An 18,483-nucleotide genomic window follows, 5' to 3' on the forward strand; every position below is an offset into this window, starting at 1 on the left:
CCTTTCTATCTCTCATAATAGCAACCTTTTAAAGTTGGGTTATGAGACCCATCCAGACTCCCTGGTCAAGGAGGGATTAAAATTGGGTCTTTGTAGTTCAAATCCAAGAGCTTATCCATTATCCAGGAGCTTATCCATTATCCAGGTTTACTGCTTGCTGTTTTGTTTTCTTATTCTTTTTCCTATGAAATCCACAATTTTACAACAGTGATTTTAAAGCTGTGCTTTAGGAAACAATGATTATTTTGCTACCCTTCTCAATGAATTGTAGTGAGCGTGTTTCTTTGAAAATCAGTTCCTAACTCTGGATTCTTCCCTGTACTGTAGTGTGTTGCCATGGGAGATTATTAAATTTATTTATAGGCACAGTTATACGTTGAAATAATATGGCTTGAAAAGTGTGACACGTGTGATTTCTAGGACATGTCATGGGAGCCTCTACAATTCTCATCAATATTGTAGAAAAGCCCTGCAGAGTTCCACAGTAGACAAAAAGGAGTGGAAAGGGAAAGCTAGAAAATGATTAATTTAAAGGAAATGATTGTCAGAACATATGTCTTATTTGTGTTGTGTTCCGTGTTACTATCCTGAGTCACAGTCAGGGCTTTAGTAGGCTGTCTTGGTAATTATTAAAGGAACTAATTGCATATCTTACCATTTCTTTGCTTAAGGCATACTTTGAGTCAAAATGCATTTTTACAGTACAATGTATGAAAGGAAGGATGCTTGCTTAAAAGGTAGTTACTGCCACCTAGTGATAATTATGTGAATACAATGGCAACAATAACAACAACAACAAAGATTTTAAAGACCTTAATAGGCTTAATAAGGCTGAAATCTTAATGATGCCTATTGGCAGGAAATCCCATTAATTATTTCAAAGCTGTATTGTGTTTTAATCTTATCCTTTTCTCACCAGAATAACACTGAATTATAAGATTTCAAAAACCAGGGTCCTGACCCAAAGTTAACCATATCGTTTTGTAATTTAGCAGGGCTCTGTATCCAACTCTCCCAACTCCTAGTTTGATACTTTACTTCATCCTTAACACTGAAAGAACAAGATTCTTTTTTTTTTTTTAAAAGAAGACAGATCAAGTTAAATTTTATTTTTTTTCCCCTGTGGCAAAATATGTCATAGGAATATTGCACTATGCAACTTGATCTGAAACCATGCTAGGGAAAAGGCATTGTCTCTACTGGGTGTGTTAGATAAAGCGGTGTGCAAAAGTTGCCAGGATTGGCAACAAGGAAAAGCTGGAATATCATTGATGACTTTCTTGCCTTCATTCAAACTGCAAACCTACAAGAAAGCATTGTAGCTTGCCCTGGATTTATCTATATACTGCTAAAACTCTCGTGTCTGTAAACTGCGCAAAACAGTGTATCGTGGGGCAAAATGTTTTCGGCTAGGATTTCTCAAATGAGCTAACCATAAGAATGAGTCTAAAATCCAGGACCCAGGAATCCTGTGAAACTGAAATTTGGCAGATTTCAGAAAACATTTTATGACACAAAAACGATCAGACACCGTTTCATGTCAGAATACAAAATGTCATAAAACATTTCCTGTGCTCAGGTCCTGATATTGGACTGTGCTACACAGTTTAACGTGGGCTCCTTTCAAGGCAGATACGTCTTTTAAAATTTTTGAAATACTTTTCAGGCCTATTAGAAGTTCTGCCATTGTTGAAGGAACTGAGGAATCTGATAAGGAAATATATCTGAAATCATGAGCCAAAGGGGTCACGAATTGTCTAGTAGCTCAGTAAAACTAACGTCGTATACAACTGCATATGGCAAATCGATAATTAGTATTCTCCAAACGGGAAATCTATGAAATATAATCATGAGGGAGCCCATGTAGAAAATGATGAACACTGTTTGGACAATGACATCCCTTTTTTAAAACAACGCAAGTGGCCTCGTGAAGAAGGAAGGCCTGGTGTGGCCAGCAGCTGCCTTGGGTAGGGCCAGGCTTTGCATGCCTTGTCTGCAGAGGGAGGAAGACAGCACAGATCAACTAGGCACAGCAGGCTTGAGGATGGTGGCAGCTGGTGAGACAGTAAAGGCCCAAGCCTCTTATTTCAGCTGTAGCATTGCTGCGGCCACTGAGGAGTGTCTCTGTCCAAAGTGGCCCAAAAGGCAGAAAGTGGAACGGGGTAGGTAGGAGGAGTTGAAGCTTCCTGCAGTCCTAATTTTTTTGTGAGCTGCAAAACACTCAAATTCTGATCGTGTGACCATGGGGGCACTGCAATGGTAATAATTTTGGGGATTGGCTATAAATATCATTCATTCAGTGCTGCTGTGACTTTGGACACAGAACCAATGATCATTAAGTGAGAACTACCTCTAGCAAGTTAATGTAGCGATTGTATGTATTAAATCAGATAAATGGACTGATAGATTAATATATATATATAATTATTTTCTTTCCGATAGTGCAGTTGGTGCTTTCTCGGAGAGTGGAGGTTTAATTGAAGAATTACTGCAAGGAAAGCCTTTGAATTTATCTTTTCAAGGCACTGATCACTTCAGAAATCAAATTGGATTTGTAAAGTTGACTGAGAATGATAACACAAGCACGCTTTTAAAGGCAGCAGGTAAATCTTTTCAAATATTATTAAAAAGTAGTCTAATTTTTTTTTTAAAATGTTCTTCAGATATAGCTGCTACATTAGTCCTTGAGTAAGTTTGATCCATTTGTGAATGGAGTTAAAGAGAACATGGAATAATAGCTCTAGAAATGAAGATAATATCACTATACTACCACTCCTATAGAATGATTGGCAACTACATGATCATTCACCAATTCAAGAAGGATTAGATACCCAGTCTTGATTCAGATATAATCTGAAGCCTGAGATTACAAGCTATGAGAACAAGCAGAGTTACACTTTGGGCACCTGCTATCCTTTCTCATTATTTTTATTTCATGCCTACAAAAATGAGTTTCATATTAAAGGCTAATTACAGTTCTCTGTGATGTTTGTAATTGAAGAACTCATAGTGTTGAGGCCAAATATAGTCTAAAAACACAGCTTGATCTTGATTTTTTTAGTAACATTACTTAAGCAGCTACACTTTTCCGCATTGTGGAAATAATTAGCTTTCACAGGTATGGAATAGGTTGCAGACGTGAACATGTGATTTATTACAATTCTTTTTTATAACTGGAAACTATTATTTTTATTATATCAGAAACCAAGATAACAGTAAAAGAAAGATTATCATTAATATATTGTTGTGATAGCTGTGCATGCAATACACAGCTGTATCCCTCGTCCAATTATGAAGAGAGCAACAATTGTTATCTGCAGTCACAGAGCTGGAGGTTTTCATAGGCAGAGACTCAGATTCATCGATAATCTAAGCATCTGGAAACCAATCTCCATATTATGGAAAAAGCCACAACCAAACAGAAGAATAAAGTCTGCCATTGCTGTCTCATCTGTGAGATCATGTTTGAAGGTTACAAAGCCAAGGGTTCTACATGAGATTGGTTGGACTGCACTGAGCAATAAGGCATCCTATGTAGATAATGCTTCAAACACAGAACTCTGGCATAATCACTAGCTTTCCCATTGGAAGTAATTCTCAACCCATTTTAAAACCACCCTGTGATTTCTATACGTTGTCCTTGCCATTTCCAGATCAAAAACACTTTTAGTTTAATGTCTGTATGCTTGTGGGTTTCGGATTTGCAAAGAGCAACTTCTGATGATGAGCTGGCCTATGGCCAACGCCACAGAAAGTATAGCCAAGAGGACCCATCCTATATGCTTCAAATCTGCAAATTGCTATGTGTTCCCAGAGCTTATAATGCTACTGAGATTTTTTTTAAAAAAAAAAAACAACCTTTTCCCTTTCCTTCACCAAAAGAGGAGTAATTAAGTTCCTGGGCATCCTTGCATAAATGTGTTTGTATATATATATATACATACTTGTATATATACATATACATACAAATTCGAATTTCTTTTTTTTAGTTGACAAAGAGTTAAAGAGTTAACTCTTCAAGCTATTCTAGTTTCCCATTTAACTCTTTAACTCTTTGTCAACAACAAAAAAAGAAATTCGAATTTGTAGTGTATCCAGTAGCGACTTGAGCCTGCTTAACGCTCCTAGTTTGGGGCTGCAAGGCAAAAGTGATCATAATAGTAGAACTACAATATAGCAGTCAAAAAAACCAAGGTGCATCAACCAGACCAGTCTGATCAGGAAAAAAACTTTCTACATATACATACATACATACATACATACATACATACATACATACATACATACATACTATGTATGTCCACATTTATCTGTTGGATTGTAAAACATTCTTCCTGATACATTTAAGATCTAATTCATTTTGAAAGTATTAAAAATATACAGAGAAGCCTAAAAAAAAATCTTATTCCATAGCTCTACAGTTTTACAGAATCCTTCAAGAGGAAATGTGTATTCCCTGAGAGCAACTCCTGAGAGCATTGCATGGCTAAGAGCTTTTTTCCTGTTGGATTGTGTGAAATATGAACTGGGAAGCAAGGGGCAATCACAGGAGTATATTTAGTGAAAAAAGCACAACACAAAAAAAGTAAGATGGACTGCTACAAGTTTCATCGGTTGCTTAAGTGTAAAGAAAACAGTTAATACTTCAAGTGTATCAAGGAAGTAGAGTTTTTAGCTTAAACATCAGTGGAGGTTTGCAGTTGGTGTCTTGTAAAGGTGGGGTATGTGTAAAATTTCTATCTGTAGGATTTATTTCATGTTCTACATATTGATATTTGTCAGGGTGTAAGTTTCATGAGGATAGGAATGGGAAAGGAAGGTTCAATGGAGAAAGTAGTGTCAAAGATATGATTTTGTTTGGCAATATTGATTTTAGGCCAATATCTTAGAAAGTTTGATTGTAATTGCAATTTTGCTTGGCCACTGGATACAGCACTTTACCCAAATACACAGATTTATGGAAAAAGAAATTATCTCTGGCAAGTAATCAGGATGGCTACAATTTTCAGAATGAGATGTAACCCTGTTGTCATGTATCACTTGTTAAAAAAAGCAGAAAAAAGTAAAGCCTTTTCTTAGGAATTGCCCCATGATTTTTGCCAGGTATATGAGAAATGAGAGATTATAGCCATTAGATCCAATTGAATGGAACTTAAAATGGAACAATGCAAAATGTGATATTAAAAAACCAGAAACCATCTCATCAAGCAAAGTGTTGGAAAAATAAATTAACAAAAAGATCTCAGTCTTGGAGAAAAGCCTAGAGTTTGACATTGTCCTTTTAGACTGTTCCCCAAATTCCAATCATTTCTTGAAAAGTTTTCCTTTAAGACATTATTAGATATAATGAATGTCCTTTTGTGCTCTAAGGAATGTGAAGTCGTACCATGCCTGAATATTGCGTGACTCACATTAGGAGAATTTTTCAAAGTTGCAAAGGCCACAGCCATCTTGATTATGTTTTGCGTAGCTCAATATAAGATTCACAGGCGTTCTATGTATTTCTCTAATTTCCAAATGATTAGTATGAAACTGGAGGATGGAGATGGGGGCAGTTTTAGCAGCATTGAAAACATTCTCAGAGAGAATGAGATGAGCATGTTGTTCCACTCATGGAAAATAAAATACACATCTTTTGAAATAAATCAGGACTTCTTAGAAAAGGAACATTTTTCCCAAGTTGGACCTTGGTAGCTAAATAACCATTTCCAGTTTTAACCCAAAAGCTTCTAGTATTGTATACTGCAATAGTTAAGCATTATTATTTTTTGTAGCATTATATCTCTTTGATATGACAGCCAATTTGATATAGTGGATAAGATAAAACTAGGAATCGTAAGTTCTGTTCCAACCTTAGGCATAAAAGCTGGTGGGGTAACTTTGGGCTAGTCACATTCCCTCAACCCTAGGAAGAAGAAATTGGCAAACCACTTTTGAAATTTTGCCAAGAAAATGTTCCAGGCAGTTTTCAGATGTCAGTGACTTGAAAGTACAAACAACAACAACAGCAACCTTGTATTTTAATTTTAAATCTCTAAACAAGATATTTCTAGGAGCAATAAGTAATAACCAATTATAAGAAAAACACAAAAATAAATATCAATCACTCTAGTGGTCCTTTGTTCTACCCAGTTACATATGACGCCATGAAGTATCTCGTACCATGCAACATTTTTCCTGACAACTGTGTTTCTAGAAATTCACAGTTAAAAATAGGGTCAAGTATCTCATTTATTTATTTATTTATTTATTATCCCAAAGATCTCTGTTACTTGGGATGGCTTAGTCAAATGATTAATTTATATGACATTGTCAGGTGATTTGAAATGGGCTGTGCATGCAAGAAACCCATTATGGATCACACAGCTGAAAAAATTCTTCATGGAGAAGTGGGAAAAAAATCCTTCCAGTCAGTATCAGAAACTGGTTGACACTGATGATAAATGCTTACTTGAGTTTGTTTCTGCCAAAGGGGGCAAGGAGCTTTTTCCATGGAAGGAAATTCATATGTGTTAATTTTATAAATAAATGATTGCAAAGTCAATTTTGCATAGTTCAGTACAGGTGATGGTTTAATTACATCATCTTTATTTTTACATACTGCTTGAATGAAAATAAGATATTGATATGTCTGCAAATGTTAAAAATGAAAAAAAAAAACTATACATGGGGTGTACTTAACTCCATCTGCAAGGAGATAGCAAGAAAATTAATGCCCCAGCCATTGTCCTTCCTCCCATCTTCCTACCTCTAGCACTGTTTTCCTTTGTCCTGTGAGGAAGGAATGTCATTCGTGATTACATATGGGAGGAGAAAAGTTCAGATAGATGGGAATCCTAAAGGAATAGCAGGTACTCTGCCAATGGGAAGCCAGCTGTTTCAAATGTGGAAGGGGCCAAAGAAATCATTCTGCTTCCACACACTTTGCTTCTGAATCCAGAATTCATCTGAAACTTGCATACAGCTCTTTGTTTTCTTTCTTTTTCAGTTTGAATGTATTTTTTTTACTTGCTCTTTCTTCTATTTCATTCCTTCTCTTCCCTCCCCCAATTTAATTAATTTAAGAACCAGGCTTATTCTTGTACGTTTTTCATTACTTTCCTAAAACTTGCAAGAATTTGGGGGGGGGGGGAGGGAAAGAGAGTTGTTCTTGGATGTTATTGAAGATGTGACTTCAGTTTTTCATAACCAGATAACAGAAAATCTGTTAGGAATTCTCTCTGTGATTTTATCACTTAACTATTTCTATTCTTTGTTGATGAGATTGTTAATCTCAAATTCCTCCTTCCTGTTTTTTTGCACATGAACATTCTATTCCCAACTTTGTCTTTAGTACGATGTAGTTAGATAGATGCTGCTGTTCTGCCTACCTAATATTTTTTTTTCTGTAACTAAAATTTATTTATGTTAAAGCTACCAAACCTGCTTTAACAGACTTTGCATAGGGTGGGCCACACACTTTAGGAACACAAGTCATTTCTTCCAACAGATGCATCTATTCTACATATGGCTTTTGGATACATCTCATAAAAATAAATACATATTATTATGCGTAATCTGTTTTCGTCCATTAGTTGTCATTTGTAAGCAAAAGAAACATTCTCATCACGGTGATGTCATGTGTTTACTAGATATTTTCACAGACAATAAAAACACATTTTATTGTTTCTCTTAGTAGTGTGTATTGTATTTGTCTAATTCCAGTGTACCATTATGGTAATTATATTATTTTAACTGTTAAGACTATTGTTTCATTTTTGTAAAAAAGAATATTATATTGCCTATTGTTTATTACTGCACCAAAGTGGTTTAGAGGAAGAATAATATAAAGAAACGACAGGAAATGAGAGCATTTAAGGTCAGCCAACAAGCAGATTATATGAATTTAATTAGATACTAATCTTGTGCTGGCGTTGTTCAGGTTGCTAATAACATCTAGCTTTTTGGCAGTGAATCTCTAATCAAGTCATTTTGAAGTAAACGTTCAGACACAAAGCAGCCTTCAGTATATATACAGATTGTATACACTAACTATTGAGCATCAGTCTGAGTACAATACTCTACACAAAATAAGTCTAATATTTTTATTTGTTCCTAATATGTTTCTAAATAAACTTATTTAATAGGCTTTAATAGTGCTGTTAATATAGAAAAAGTAATTTTATCCTAGGTTGCTATTAATTACAATAAATAATTGGACAGATACTGTGGTCCCTTAAACAATGCATTTGTCAAATTTCAACAGTGTCAAATGTGAGCAAGTTCAGAGGGCAGCTTCTAAATTGATGAGTCTAGAACAGGGGTGTCAAACTACTGGCCTGCGGGCCGGATGCGTCATGCCAAAACCGCACCCACCCCATTGCCGGCAATGGAAAAAAAGTTGTGATACGGTGCGATATGTCCCGTGATGTTGCGAGTTTGACATCCCTGGTCTAGAAAGAAAGCCCTGTGAGAGAAATAGGCTAAATAATCCCCCATCCTTTATCAGTTCCTCATAGGGCTTTCTTTTCAGATTTAAAAAGCATGTATACATGTGTGTGCATGCACACACACAGACACACATCCTTGTTAATAGGGCTGCCTTTTCTGCTGTTAATTAGGCTCTCTCACAGCCACACACAACACACATTTTAATAAACTTTCTCAAGATCAGCCATGGTCAGTGAAGTTCTGCCACCTGCTGTTACAGAGCTGTGACATTTGGTGCATCAGCTCAACACCTATAAGTGAAGCTTTTTTAAAAAAACAAAAACAAAAAACACCTCACGTGCATCTTACAAAAAAGGGAAGGTAAAAGGAGAGTAATTGGAAATACATTTTCATACCGCTAGGCTGTGAGAAAGCATTTACCTCAAACAATGACTTTTCTTTCGTTACCTATTTTGTGCTGACGGCACACAAACTAATAATTGAAAAGCTTATGTCTTGAAACCGTGTGGGTCTTTATCGACAATGTTAGCAGCACTTACCCTGGAGCTCTTTGTAGCAAGAAATGGGACTCCTGTTTCATAAAAGCCTACATTTACTACAAACATTACCCAGCAATCAGGAAAGGAGGAGGGGAATGCATTAGGGAGTACAATAAGTCTTTATTTAAATATAGCTATTAAGACACAATGTTTGTAAAAGTTCCAAAATATTTGTGCCATTCAAAATTCAAGTAACACAAAAGTTCCATTTGGTTAGTAGATGTGGTTAATAGCAATTTCAGAATGAATTCAGTAGTCCAAGTTCCTCTTGAATCCCAAATTAAACCCCAAATTTCTGCCAAGCAAATTATTGTTCCTCAGCCTTTTGCCCTTTTTCTAACTTGAGATAATCATTCTAGAATTTGTCTGATTTCCAGAGAAGTCAAACAAATTAATCATTATATTAAGTGGGTAAGGAATCTTTTTTTTTCTTCCACAACCCACATTTTCCTAGAATGAGTAAGATTGAAACAAGCAAGAGGTAGAGCTAGAAGTAAAATAGGGTGCAAATAATCTTCCTTTCTCTCTGTCATATTTTATTTTCCCTGTTTCATTGCTTCCTTGTTTGAAAATTTTGCATAAAACGTCACGGCCAGTTATCATTTTCATTAACAATGCATTTTTATGTATTTACAACCCAATCCTGCCTGTTGTAGGAAGTTCTGGGGCACAAAAGATATTATCACTTTGCACAAGGTACAGTTCAAATCTGCTGGACTTGAATGAACTCAGAAGTATCCTAGAAAATGGTCAGTGAACCCCCAATGCTGCACATTGCAGAAGACTGAAATCAGCATTGAACAAGTTGTTTTAGATGAGCGTTCTACTTTAGTAAACAAGCAGTTAAAATATCATTTGAAAAGTACTGACTTTTATATGACCTTCATAGGTTTTTTGAGTGTGAAAACCAAAAATGAGCAATTCTTTTTTCAACATCGATATGCTTTGATGGTACTGATTGCAGAGAGATTTTTTATTACCGTGCTATCACTTCTAGGTAGTTGTTTTTCTGATCATTTCTATAATCTTTCTAGATTTATTAAAGTTTTTTAAAAATGTAATTTCCATCGTAAAGTATTTCAGGTTCAGTGGGTAAGTAATTTCCCTTTTTCAATCTTGAGCAAATTTTGTTTAGTGCTACACCTTCATTTCTGCCACATTTGTGGGGCTATAATTGCTAACTATAGTTCTGGTGTCATTCTGCCTTTCAACATAAATCTTAGGTTTTTTTGACAGAAAATACAGGTCGTCTTCATTTAGCAACTGCCTCATCTAGCAACTGTTTGCATTACAACAAAGATGAAAATGTAACTTTGCAACGAATTGTTACATTTACAAGCTTCACAGGTCTGTAAAGCAAAGGAAAGCTGAAGTAAGATTATAAATAGAATTGTGGTTTCACTTAGTGATCATTTCCTTAAGGACCAGGTTGCTGGTCTCAGGAGTATCTGTAGATTATTTGAAGGTCTGTTGCAGATTTATATTTCTAATTCTAGAAATGTTTAAAAACTGGAACAACCGTGACAAAAATAGTTTTATCTCTTATCCATGGTGGTGCAGTGGTTAGAATGCATTATTTGCAGGCTAATTCTGCCAACTGCCAGCAGTTTGATCTTGATCAGCTCAAGGTTGACTCAGCCTTCCATCTTTCCGAGATTGGTAAAATGAGGACCCAAATTGTTGGGGGCAATGTGCTGATTCTATAAACTGCTTAAGAGAGGGCTGTAAAGCACTTTGAGATGGTATATAAGCCTAAGTGCTATTGCTATTAAATAGGTCCATAAGTAAATATTTAGCTGAATGAAGAAATGGGCTCGTGAAGACACCAGATAGAACTCAGTTCTGGGCATTCCCAACTTACCTAGAATCTCTGAACAGGCCTACTGAAGTTTCTAGTTCAAAGAGAAAAATAAGAGGGCATGTCTGTGAGAGGTTACTGAGGCATGAAATCTGAATCCAGCTGTGTTAACAGCTGTAAATATCAAAGGTTTCTTTGCATGAAAATAAAGCACAGGAAATTAAAATGGGAAATGAATGTCAGAAGGAGATACTGAAAAATTCCAATAAATCATTGATATTAACATTTAAAGTTTAATATAAACCTTTGATCAAATAACTGTAGCTTGTTTTAAAAATTCAAAGAGAACAGTTTTCTGATCTATGACCATATTATATTATTAACAAAGGAGAATTAAAAACTAGTATACCAGCTGCTCAGTGAAGAATGTAAACAAAAAAATGCAGTTACTTAGCTCCTAGTTTGGTCCAATTTTGTTCCATAGCAAAATGTGAAGGGCAGGATGAATGAATTGAAAGAACCATATTAAGGAAAACCTATTTCAGTACCCAGGGCCAGATTAGTTGCATCTTAGAGTATTGAAGGAATTAGCTAATAGTCTTGATGAAACCTTGTGTATTAGATTTTGAGGCACTCTGGAGATCTGAACTGCCTCATGAATGAAAGGGGGCAAATATTTCTATCTTCAAAAATTGAGAAAAAAATCCAAGAAACTAGCAGTCAGCATCATAGCAATACCTATGAAAATTCTATAGCGGCTTTAAAAAGATTGATCTGTAAATATCTTGAAATTTTTTTACAATTGCTGGATATTGGAATGCATTTGTCAAGAACAAATCTGGCCAGACTAATTTTATGTCATTATGTCATAAAAATAGTTCTGCTGCAGTAACGTCCTACATAGATTATGGGATTACTGTAGACAAGCTGTACCTTAACTGAAGAAAGGCATTTGACAAAGAACTCCATAACATATTGATTAAAAAGCTATTAGGTATGTGGGCTGGATGGCATGATCATTAGGTGGATTTATAATTGGCTTGAAAATCATACTCATCAGGTTCTTGTCAGTGGTTCCTCATCAGATTGGAGACAATGCTGCTTGGTTCAGTCTTCTATTTTTCAGTGTTTTAATTAATGATTTGGGTGGAGTGGTGGAGGAATGCTTATCGGTTTGCAGACGATAGAAAATTGGATGTGACAGCTAATATACCAGAAGACAGAAATGAAATTCAAATCAAACATACAGAGTGAAAATTGAAAGTGACAGATGCAAAGTTCTTCGATAATAAAAATCAAAGGTACAGCTATAGAATACTTGATTTGCTAACGGTACATTGGAAAAAGATATTACAGCAGTGAGTGATTGCAAACTAAATATAAACCAACTGATGTATTGAAAGATGACAAACACACTTTTTATATCACATCAATAGAAGTATAATTTCTACATGATAAGTAGTAACCATTCTGCTTGGTCAAAACCCCATCTTGAGTGTTGTGTTCAGTTCTGGACACATGGTTGAGGACAGGTTGAGGAAAACTGAAAAGATTCAGAAAATAATGATCGTGGAGCTAGAAATGAATTCCTAAGAAGAGACATTGGAGAAACAGGACCTTGAGAAAAGATAACTGATAGTGTTCTTCAAATACTTGAAGAATACTTGAGCAATCCCTGTTTTCTTTAGAGTGCAAGATTCAGAATAATAGACTTAAGTAACAGGAAGGCAGAATCCAATAGGGAAAAAAAATCACCAAGAACCCCTTGAAAGTAGTTGATCCCCATTAATGTCTTCAAGTGGAGGCAAGAGCAGCAGTGTGTTAAGAATGCTTTGATTTATATTCCTGCACGGAGCAGGATGTGGACTCAGTGGACCTTCCAGCTCTGTGGTTCTACAATTCCCTTTTCTTATTTTAAATATGTTATTATGATAAAAAAAACTTCAAACCCTTGACATCTGTCTAAGATGTAAAAAAAATCATTGCAGTAGATTAAAAATAGTTCTGCTGCCTGATCATACTTTTGTAAAAGTCACAATAATGTTTGCTTTACTACTGACTTGCCAAATATATTTAAGTTTCAGACACAAAGTGATTTAGCATTAACATGCCTGAAGCAAATTTGAGCTGACAGTTTGCTTTCACACATCGCAGTAATAGCAAAATTAAGTGTGAGAGTGATCTCAGAATAAGGCAACCCTTGTGTATCACTATAAAGCCATGTTGGAGATAGGATTTCTGCTTTCTCCAAGAAATAATCTGCACCATAATTTTATGCAATTAATGTTACATGTGTAAAATTATATGGTTCAGTTGTAGCAAATTTAGAAATAAATTAAAGTGTTCTCTCTTTTCAGTGGATTCTTCCCCCCCCCCATGAAACAGATATTTCTCATTCTCTGATTTACCTCTAAGTACTTCTATTTTTTTAATCCTAGAAATTGTGAAGAAGATATTTCAAGAAAAAGGTATCATCATAGATGACAAAGTTTTAAAGCCTCACTTGACCTTCATGAAGTTGTCAAAATCCCCAAAACTACAAAAGCAGGTGAAGTTATCACAATTGGGTTGAGGGGCAGTTTGCATTGTAAAGATTTAGATTCTCCACAAATTATTGTTACATGATTTTACATTTTAACCGAGTAGCTATAGCTGAGTGACAGGTAAACTAGTATTACCGTAAGTCTGTTATAAGGAAATCCTATAGATATTATTTCACAGTTGAAATCTAATCCTACAGACAGCATAATTATTTAAAAAACAATTATATACAAAAACTATTAACTTCAGCTTGTACAGCTCTTAAATAAAGAAAAGAAAGATTAATTTAAGGGAGAGGGCATTTTTATAAATTATATTTTCCTTTGCAATTTTCATGCTTTTTTACTAGTAATTTCCAACTCATAGGTTTTTTTTTTAAGACTATAAGGAAATACTGGGTCCAAGCACTTATCTGTAATAAATATAATACTTCTTTATTAAATGAAAGTAAGACCTCTGCCTTGATGTCATTATTAATTGGAATCCATTTTATAATGGAGAATCTGGGAAACAGAAAATGTAAATTGTCCTGATTTATAAGACATTAGAATGATATATACACATACTGACATAAATGTAGTTTTTATTTGTATTAATTTTAATTTGACTTAAAAGCAAACAATATTGGTAGTATAACCTTTTGCCTGTCCACTTAGAAGTGAACCTCACATTTATTCCCAAAGTAAATGTACATAGTCCTGAAGCCCTTGAGTAATAATGAAAATAATACAACTTTTAAGTTTAGCCATTGTGAAGATGCTTGCAGATAAGATTAAGAAAAATATATTTTAAAAAAGCATGAAAGCAGAATTAAGACATTTGTATTTTTAGAAATATATTTATTATTTTTCCAAGATTATGAATAAGATAGTTGAAAATTTTAGAGTAATTTGAACTCAGAAAAAAATACAGTAAGAACAATAAGATTATTAGCAAATGTGTTTGTTATCATATTAATGATTTGAGCTTCCTTTTTCTTCTGAATACTTCTAGTTTTACTGTATTCTTATCACATTTTCTTTTTTCACTATGTATCAAGAAATTTAATAAAGAGATACAGCTCCATTTTACAGGATGATAGTTATCTCATTACTAGCAAGTGTTCAAAATGAGTAATGAAACCAGTTTAGTAATTATAACAAGTATGATTTTGTGTTCTCATCTAAACAGGATGGGTATCTCACTCCTGATCTAATGTCAGCCATAATGAAAGATTTAAGAATAGTATGGGTTTAAATGTATATGGAAGCCATAGGTTCCTACTGTGAATGCAAAAGCAAACTAAGAAGAGAGAGGAAGAGAGAAATATAATCTTCTAGTCTTGATCATATACTGCCATCTATGGTTGTGCCTGAACTAATTCAATTTTTCATGTATTATAACTGTATTTTAGTAACCAGTAAAAAAGGTATTTTTTTCAGTATGCAAAATATCTGAATGTTCTGAATTAAAGAGTTCTATTGTAAAGTTAAAGAAACTGGGACATTTAAAAATAATATCAACATGAAGCTTTGTAGATTTTATTTTTTAGAATACCAGCATACAAAAACATTTAAGATAGACAACAAAGCAAAGAAAAATCTACTGTTAAAAAAGGGATATTAATACAGATTTCTTTGCTTTTAAATGTTTTTGCACTGTAGATTTTCTGGATTATTTTTATGTTATCGACATATCTAATGCACACAACACAAATTTAGAAATTATTTATCAGTGGGAAAAAAAGTTAGTAAATAACCTGAACATACTCCACTTGTGTGTCTAAATATCATGTTATTGACAATTTTGTTTACAAAAAACAGGGAAATCTATAAATAACCTTCTAAATTTAATTTCAGTTATAATTTATTCACAAATACACATTAATAGTTCATCAAATATAACAATAGCTACATGGTGGTTTGCAGGATCAGGATCATAGTTTTGTCATCTCCCATATATGACAGAATGGGATACGCTGGTTGGATGTGACAAGCAACAGGTAAAACATATTTAACACCTGATGGGTGAAACTCACTTTGCTAGATTATTAATTTTTCAGGCTTTTTGTCTGAAGCAATGTGGCATTTCTTTCTGATGTATTTCCTACTTTGTAACAATTCAGTATACACTAAACTATATAGTTCAGTCATATATTATTTGTATTGCAGTTATTTATATGCTCTCTATTCAAATCACTCTACGTTAATAGGTTACAGTATGGAAGCTGAAGAAGGTAGTACCTCTTGAATCAAAAACTCCTTTAAATCCACTTGGGAATTATCAAGATCTAGGGAGAGGAATTTATCCACCAGAGATTTGCAATTTTGCATCTGTTTCTCTTTTGAGGAATGGTCAGTACGTTGGATAGGTTTCCCATTGCGAAACAGTTCTGATACTTCAACTCCTCTGTCAATAATTTTGGAGGGCAGGCCAGCCAGAGCTGCAATATTGGCTGCATGGCTGACAGTGGACATGCCTTCTTTAATCTGATAGAAAAATACAAGCTCATCTCCATCTTGATGGGTATCCATGGTCAGATATTGCACAAGAGGAGTGTGGGGCAAGAGCTTCAGTTGCATCAGGCTATGGAAATTAGTGGCAACAAAAAGGTGCGGGCACTGGCTCACCTGTGCAATCCAATGCCTTAGAACAGCAGCCAAAAGAGAGAGGCCATCCATAGTATTTGTGCCTTTGCCAAACTCATCAATTAATACCAAAGAGTTTTCAGTGGCATTATTCACTGCTTTGGCTATCTGGTTAAGATCAATCATGAAAGTGGACAGTCCAAGAGATACTGATTCTCTGCTGTGGATCCTTGTATAAATTCCATCTATAGGTCCTATTTCAGCTTTAGTGGCAGGGACATAACTGCCAATTAGAGCCATAAATGTAATAAGACCTACTTGTTTTAGATAAACACTTTTACCAGATGAATTAGGCCCAGTAAGGAGCTTAATTCGTCCATATGTTTCACTGCTGTCCACTGAATTAGGCACAAAAGTTTTTGCACATAACTCCATCAGAGGGTGCCTTCCATCTTTTATGTGAATAATATGAGAATGAGAGAAGCTGGGTCTGGTATATCCGTTCTCTCGAGCCATTACTGCCATAGATAATAGTACATCTAAATGTGCTGTATATTCAATCACATCACTAAGTACTGCAGATTTTTCCAGGATTTTAGACTGTAGCTGGTACATGATTAATGTTTCCTGATCTCGTATTTCACAGTGAAGGTCACCAAGCAAACTATCTAGTTCCTTGGTCCTGGCACTGCGGTAATGCAGCTTTTCTTCTGATAAGAACATAAAATCTAGACCTTCAATCTCAAAGTCAGTCTTGCCCACCATTGTGGGCAGCCGTGGAATAGAGAGTAAGAACCCTATTAAAGGGATATAAATAACACTGCAGGATGGAATTCTGTTATCCAGGTCCTCTAGTTCTTTGCGAGCTACCTCTGTAAGGAAGTCTGAAAGCCCCACTAGCTTTCGTTTCTTCTCATCAATTATGGGGTCCACATTTGGTCTGACAATGAAGTGGTTTTCCGAGAGGCTGCTTTCAAAATCTACCACTTTGCTAATTAGGCTGGCTATATAGTGTAGATCATCAGTGAAAACATGAGAAATTGTCTGGAAAAGCTCAATGGTGCTTGGCAGAGAGCGACATTTATCTCTTAGGCACACAGCACTGTAAACAGTTTTGTAAAGTGCCTGCCAGTCACTTACCTTTGTGTTGGAAAGCGCCATCCTCTTAAGAATCAGAGGTACATTTTTTATATTTTTGAGGCATTCCTGTAGGGTTAGAATTGTTTCATGGTTCTGAGCTAACAGAAAGAATTGGATAACATCCAGTCGCTTATTAAGCTCTGTAAAGTTGCTGGTGGGCCTCATGAGCCACAGTCTCATCAGTTTCTCTCCCCACTTACACCTACAGTGGTTCAGAATCCCATATAAGCTCAGTCCTTCTTTCTTCCCAGTGGCCTGCTTATACACAGAAGGATGTACTTCGCTTTTAAAAATCTGCAGTACGCAGTAAGTGTCTTGATCCACATTTACAGTATCTGTCAATACAAACTTTTTAAAGGCCAAGATGGGAACAACAACATGACTGTCTTCTAGTTCAACTCCAGGTCTTCTCCTGTCAAGGAATTTTAGCAGACCTCCTAATGCTCTTAGTACAAGAGGGCTCTCAAAAGGTAAAATGGAGGACAAATAAAGAATTTTGTCTGTTGCTGTCACGTGAGAAGGGACAAAAGGGAATTGCCTAGATAGAATCCTTTGTTTGCTTACTTCCAAACCAAAATCCATATTTGGATAGAGGACAACCTCTACTTTTCCTCCTTCTGGCTTTTCTCCCTCAGTAGTACCTATATTGGTCAGAAATTTGGCAATATTAGAATCTTGTTTGGCACTGCTCAGTATATATTTGGGAGAGATCTCATCTACCACCCTCTGAAGCAGTTTGAGGTCTTCGTTGTCAGGTGTGTCAGGCATGAAATATACAGAGCAGTCTCCAGTGTCATAATAAACAATTCCCAGCTCACCTCCATACCACAAAACACACAAGTAGATTTCAGATGGCCCTTCATCTTCTTCAGTGGCATGCTGAGGTTGGAATGGGCACTGGTTGGAAACAGTAGCAGTAGTACTCATTTTCCTTGGCTTCAAAGAAGTTCACGCATCTATGTAGTTGGATATACAATATTGTATTAGTGGCCTTTATGGAACATGTATGCAAAATGAGGATTATATAATCTTTTTAAGCTATAAGCCATATATCAAAGAGTAAAAGGGCCCAGGGTAAAAGAGTGAATGGACCAGGACAAAGTCTAATTAATACAATATGATTAACTGATACACATGGACATTCTGAGGGCCCCATCGACCCTTAAGCTTAATTTATTCCCTGAATCTGGGTTTAAGTTAAATGCAGCATACACCAGGTCAACAATCTTTCTATATACATTTTAAAGGAAATTATAGTAATATTGTTAGATAAGGAACGAATAAAATAGAGCCCAGTTTTTGCATTTTTGGAGTCAATGCTGAAAGTACATATTCTTCCCGGAAGTATTCTTTTTTAAGGTGAGAATGCTGATATTTGGAATCTTTGAAGTAGAAAGTCCAAATAGAAATATTGTGCACAATACATATGTAGGACCAAATGTTTATGTAAATATACAGATATTTCCCT

General features: G+C 35.3%; 2 protein-coding genes across 2 annotated transcripts in view; one reads left to right on the forward strand and one right to left on the reverse strand.

The window, feature by feature from the left end:
- The window catches only part of LOC107290872 (A-kinase anchor protein 7), a 65,423-nt gene that overhangs the window by 17,372 nt on the left and 29,568 nt on the right, over positions 1 to 18,483 (forward strand). The window contains exons 5-6 of the mRNA XM_015819809.2: positions 2,443 to 2,603; positions 13,206 to 13,315. Coding sequence (XP_015675295.2) covers positions 2,443 to 2,603; positions 13,206 to 13,315 — 271 coding nt within the window. The remainder of the gene's footprint in view (positions 1 to 2,442; positions 2,604 to 13,205; positions 13,316 to 18,483) is intronic.
- MSH5 (mutS homolog 5) lies at positions 15,501 to 17,942 on the reverse strand. Its single transcript, XM_015819800.1, has one exon. It carries the CDS (start codon positions 17,940 to 17,942, stop codon positions 15,501 to 15,503), a length of 2,442 nt encoding a protein of 813 aa, XP_015675286.1.

The sequence above is a fragment of the Protobothrops mucrosquamatus genome, unplaced genomic scaffold (assembly GCF_001527695.2).
Source record: "Protobothrops mucrosquamatus isolate PMUCROS unplaced genomic scaffold, P.Mucros_1.0 scaffold991, whole genome shotgun sequence".
In the NCBI taxonomy this organism is placed as follows: Eukaryota; Metazoa; Chordata; class Lepidosauria; order Squamata; family Viperidae; genus Protobothrops; species Protobothrops mucrosquamatus.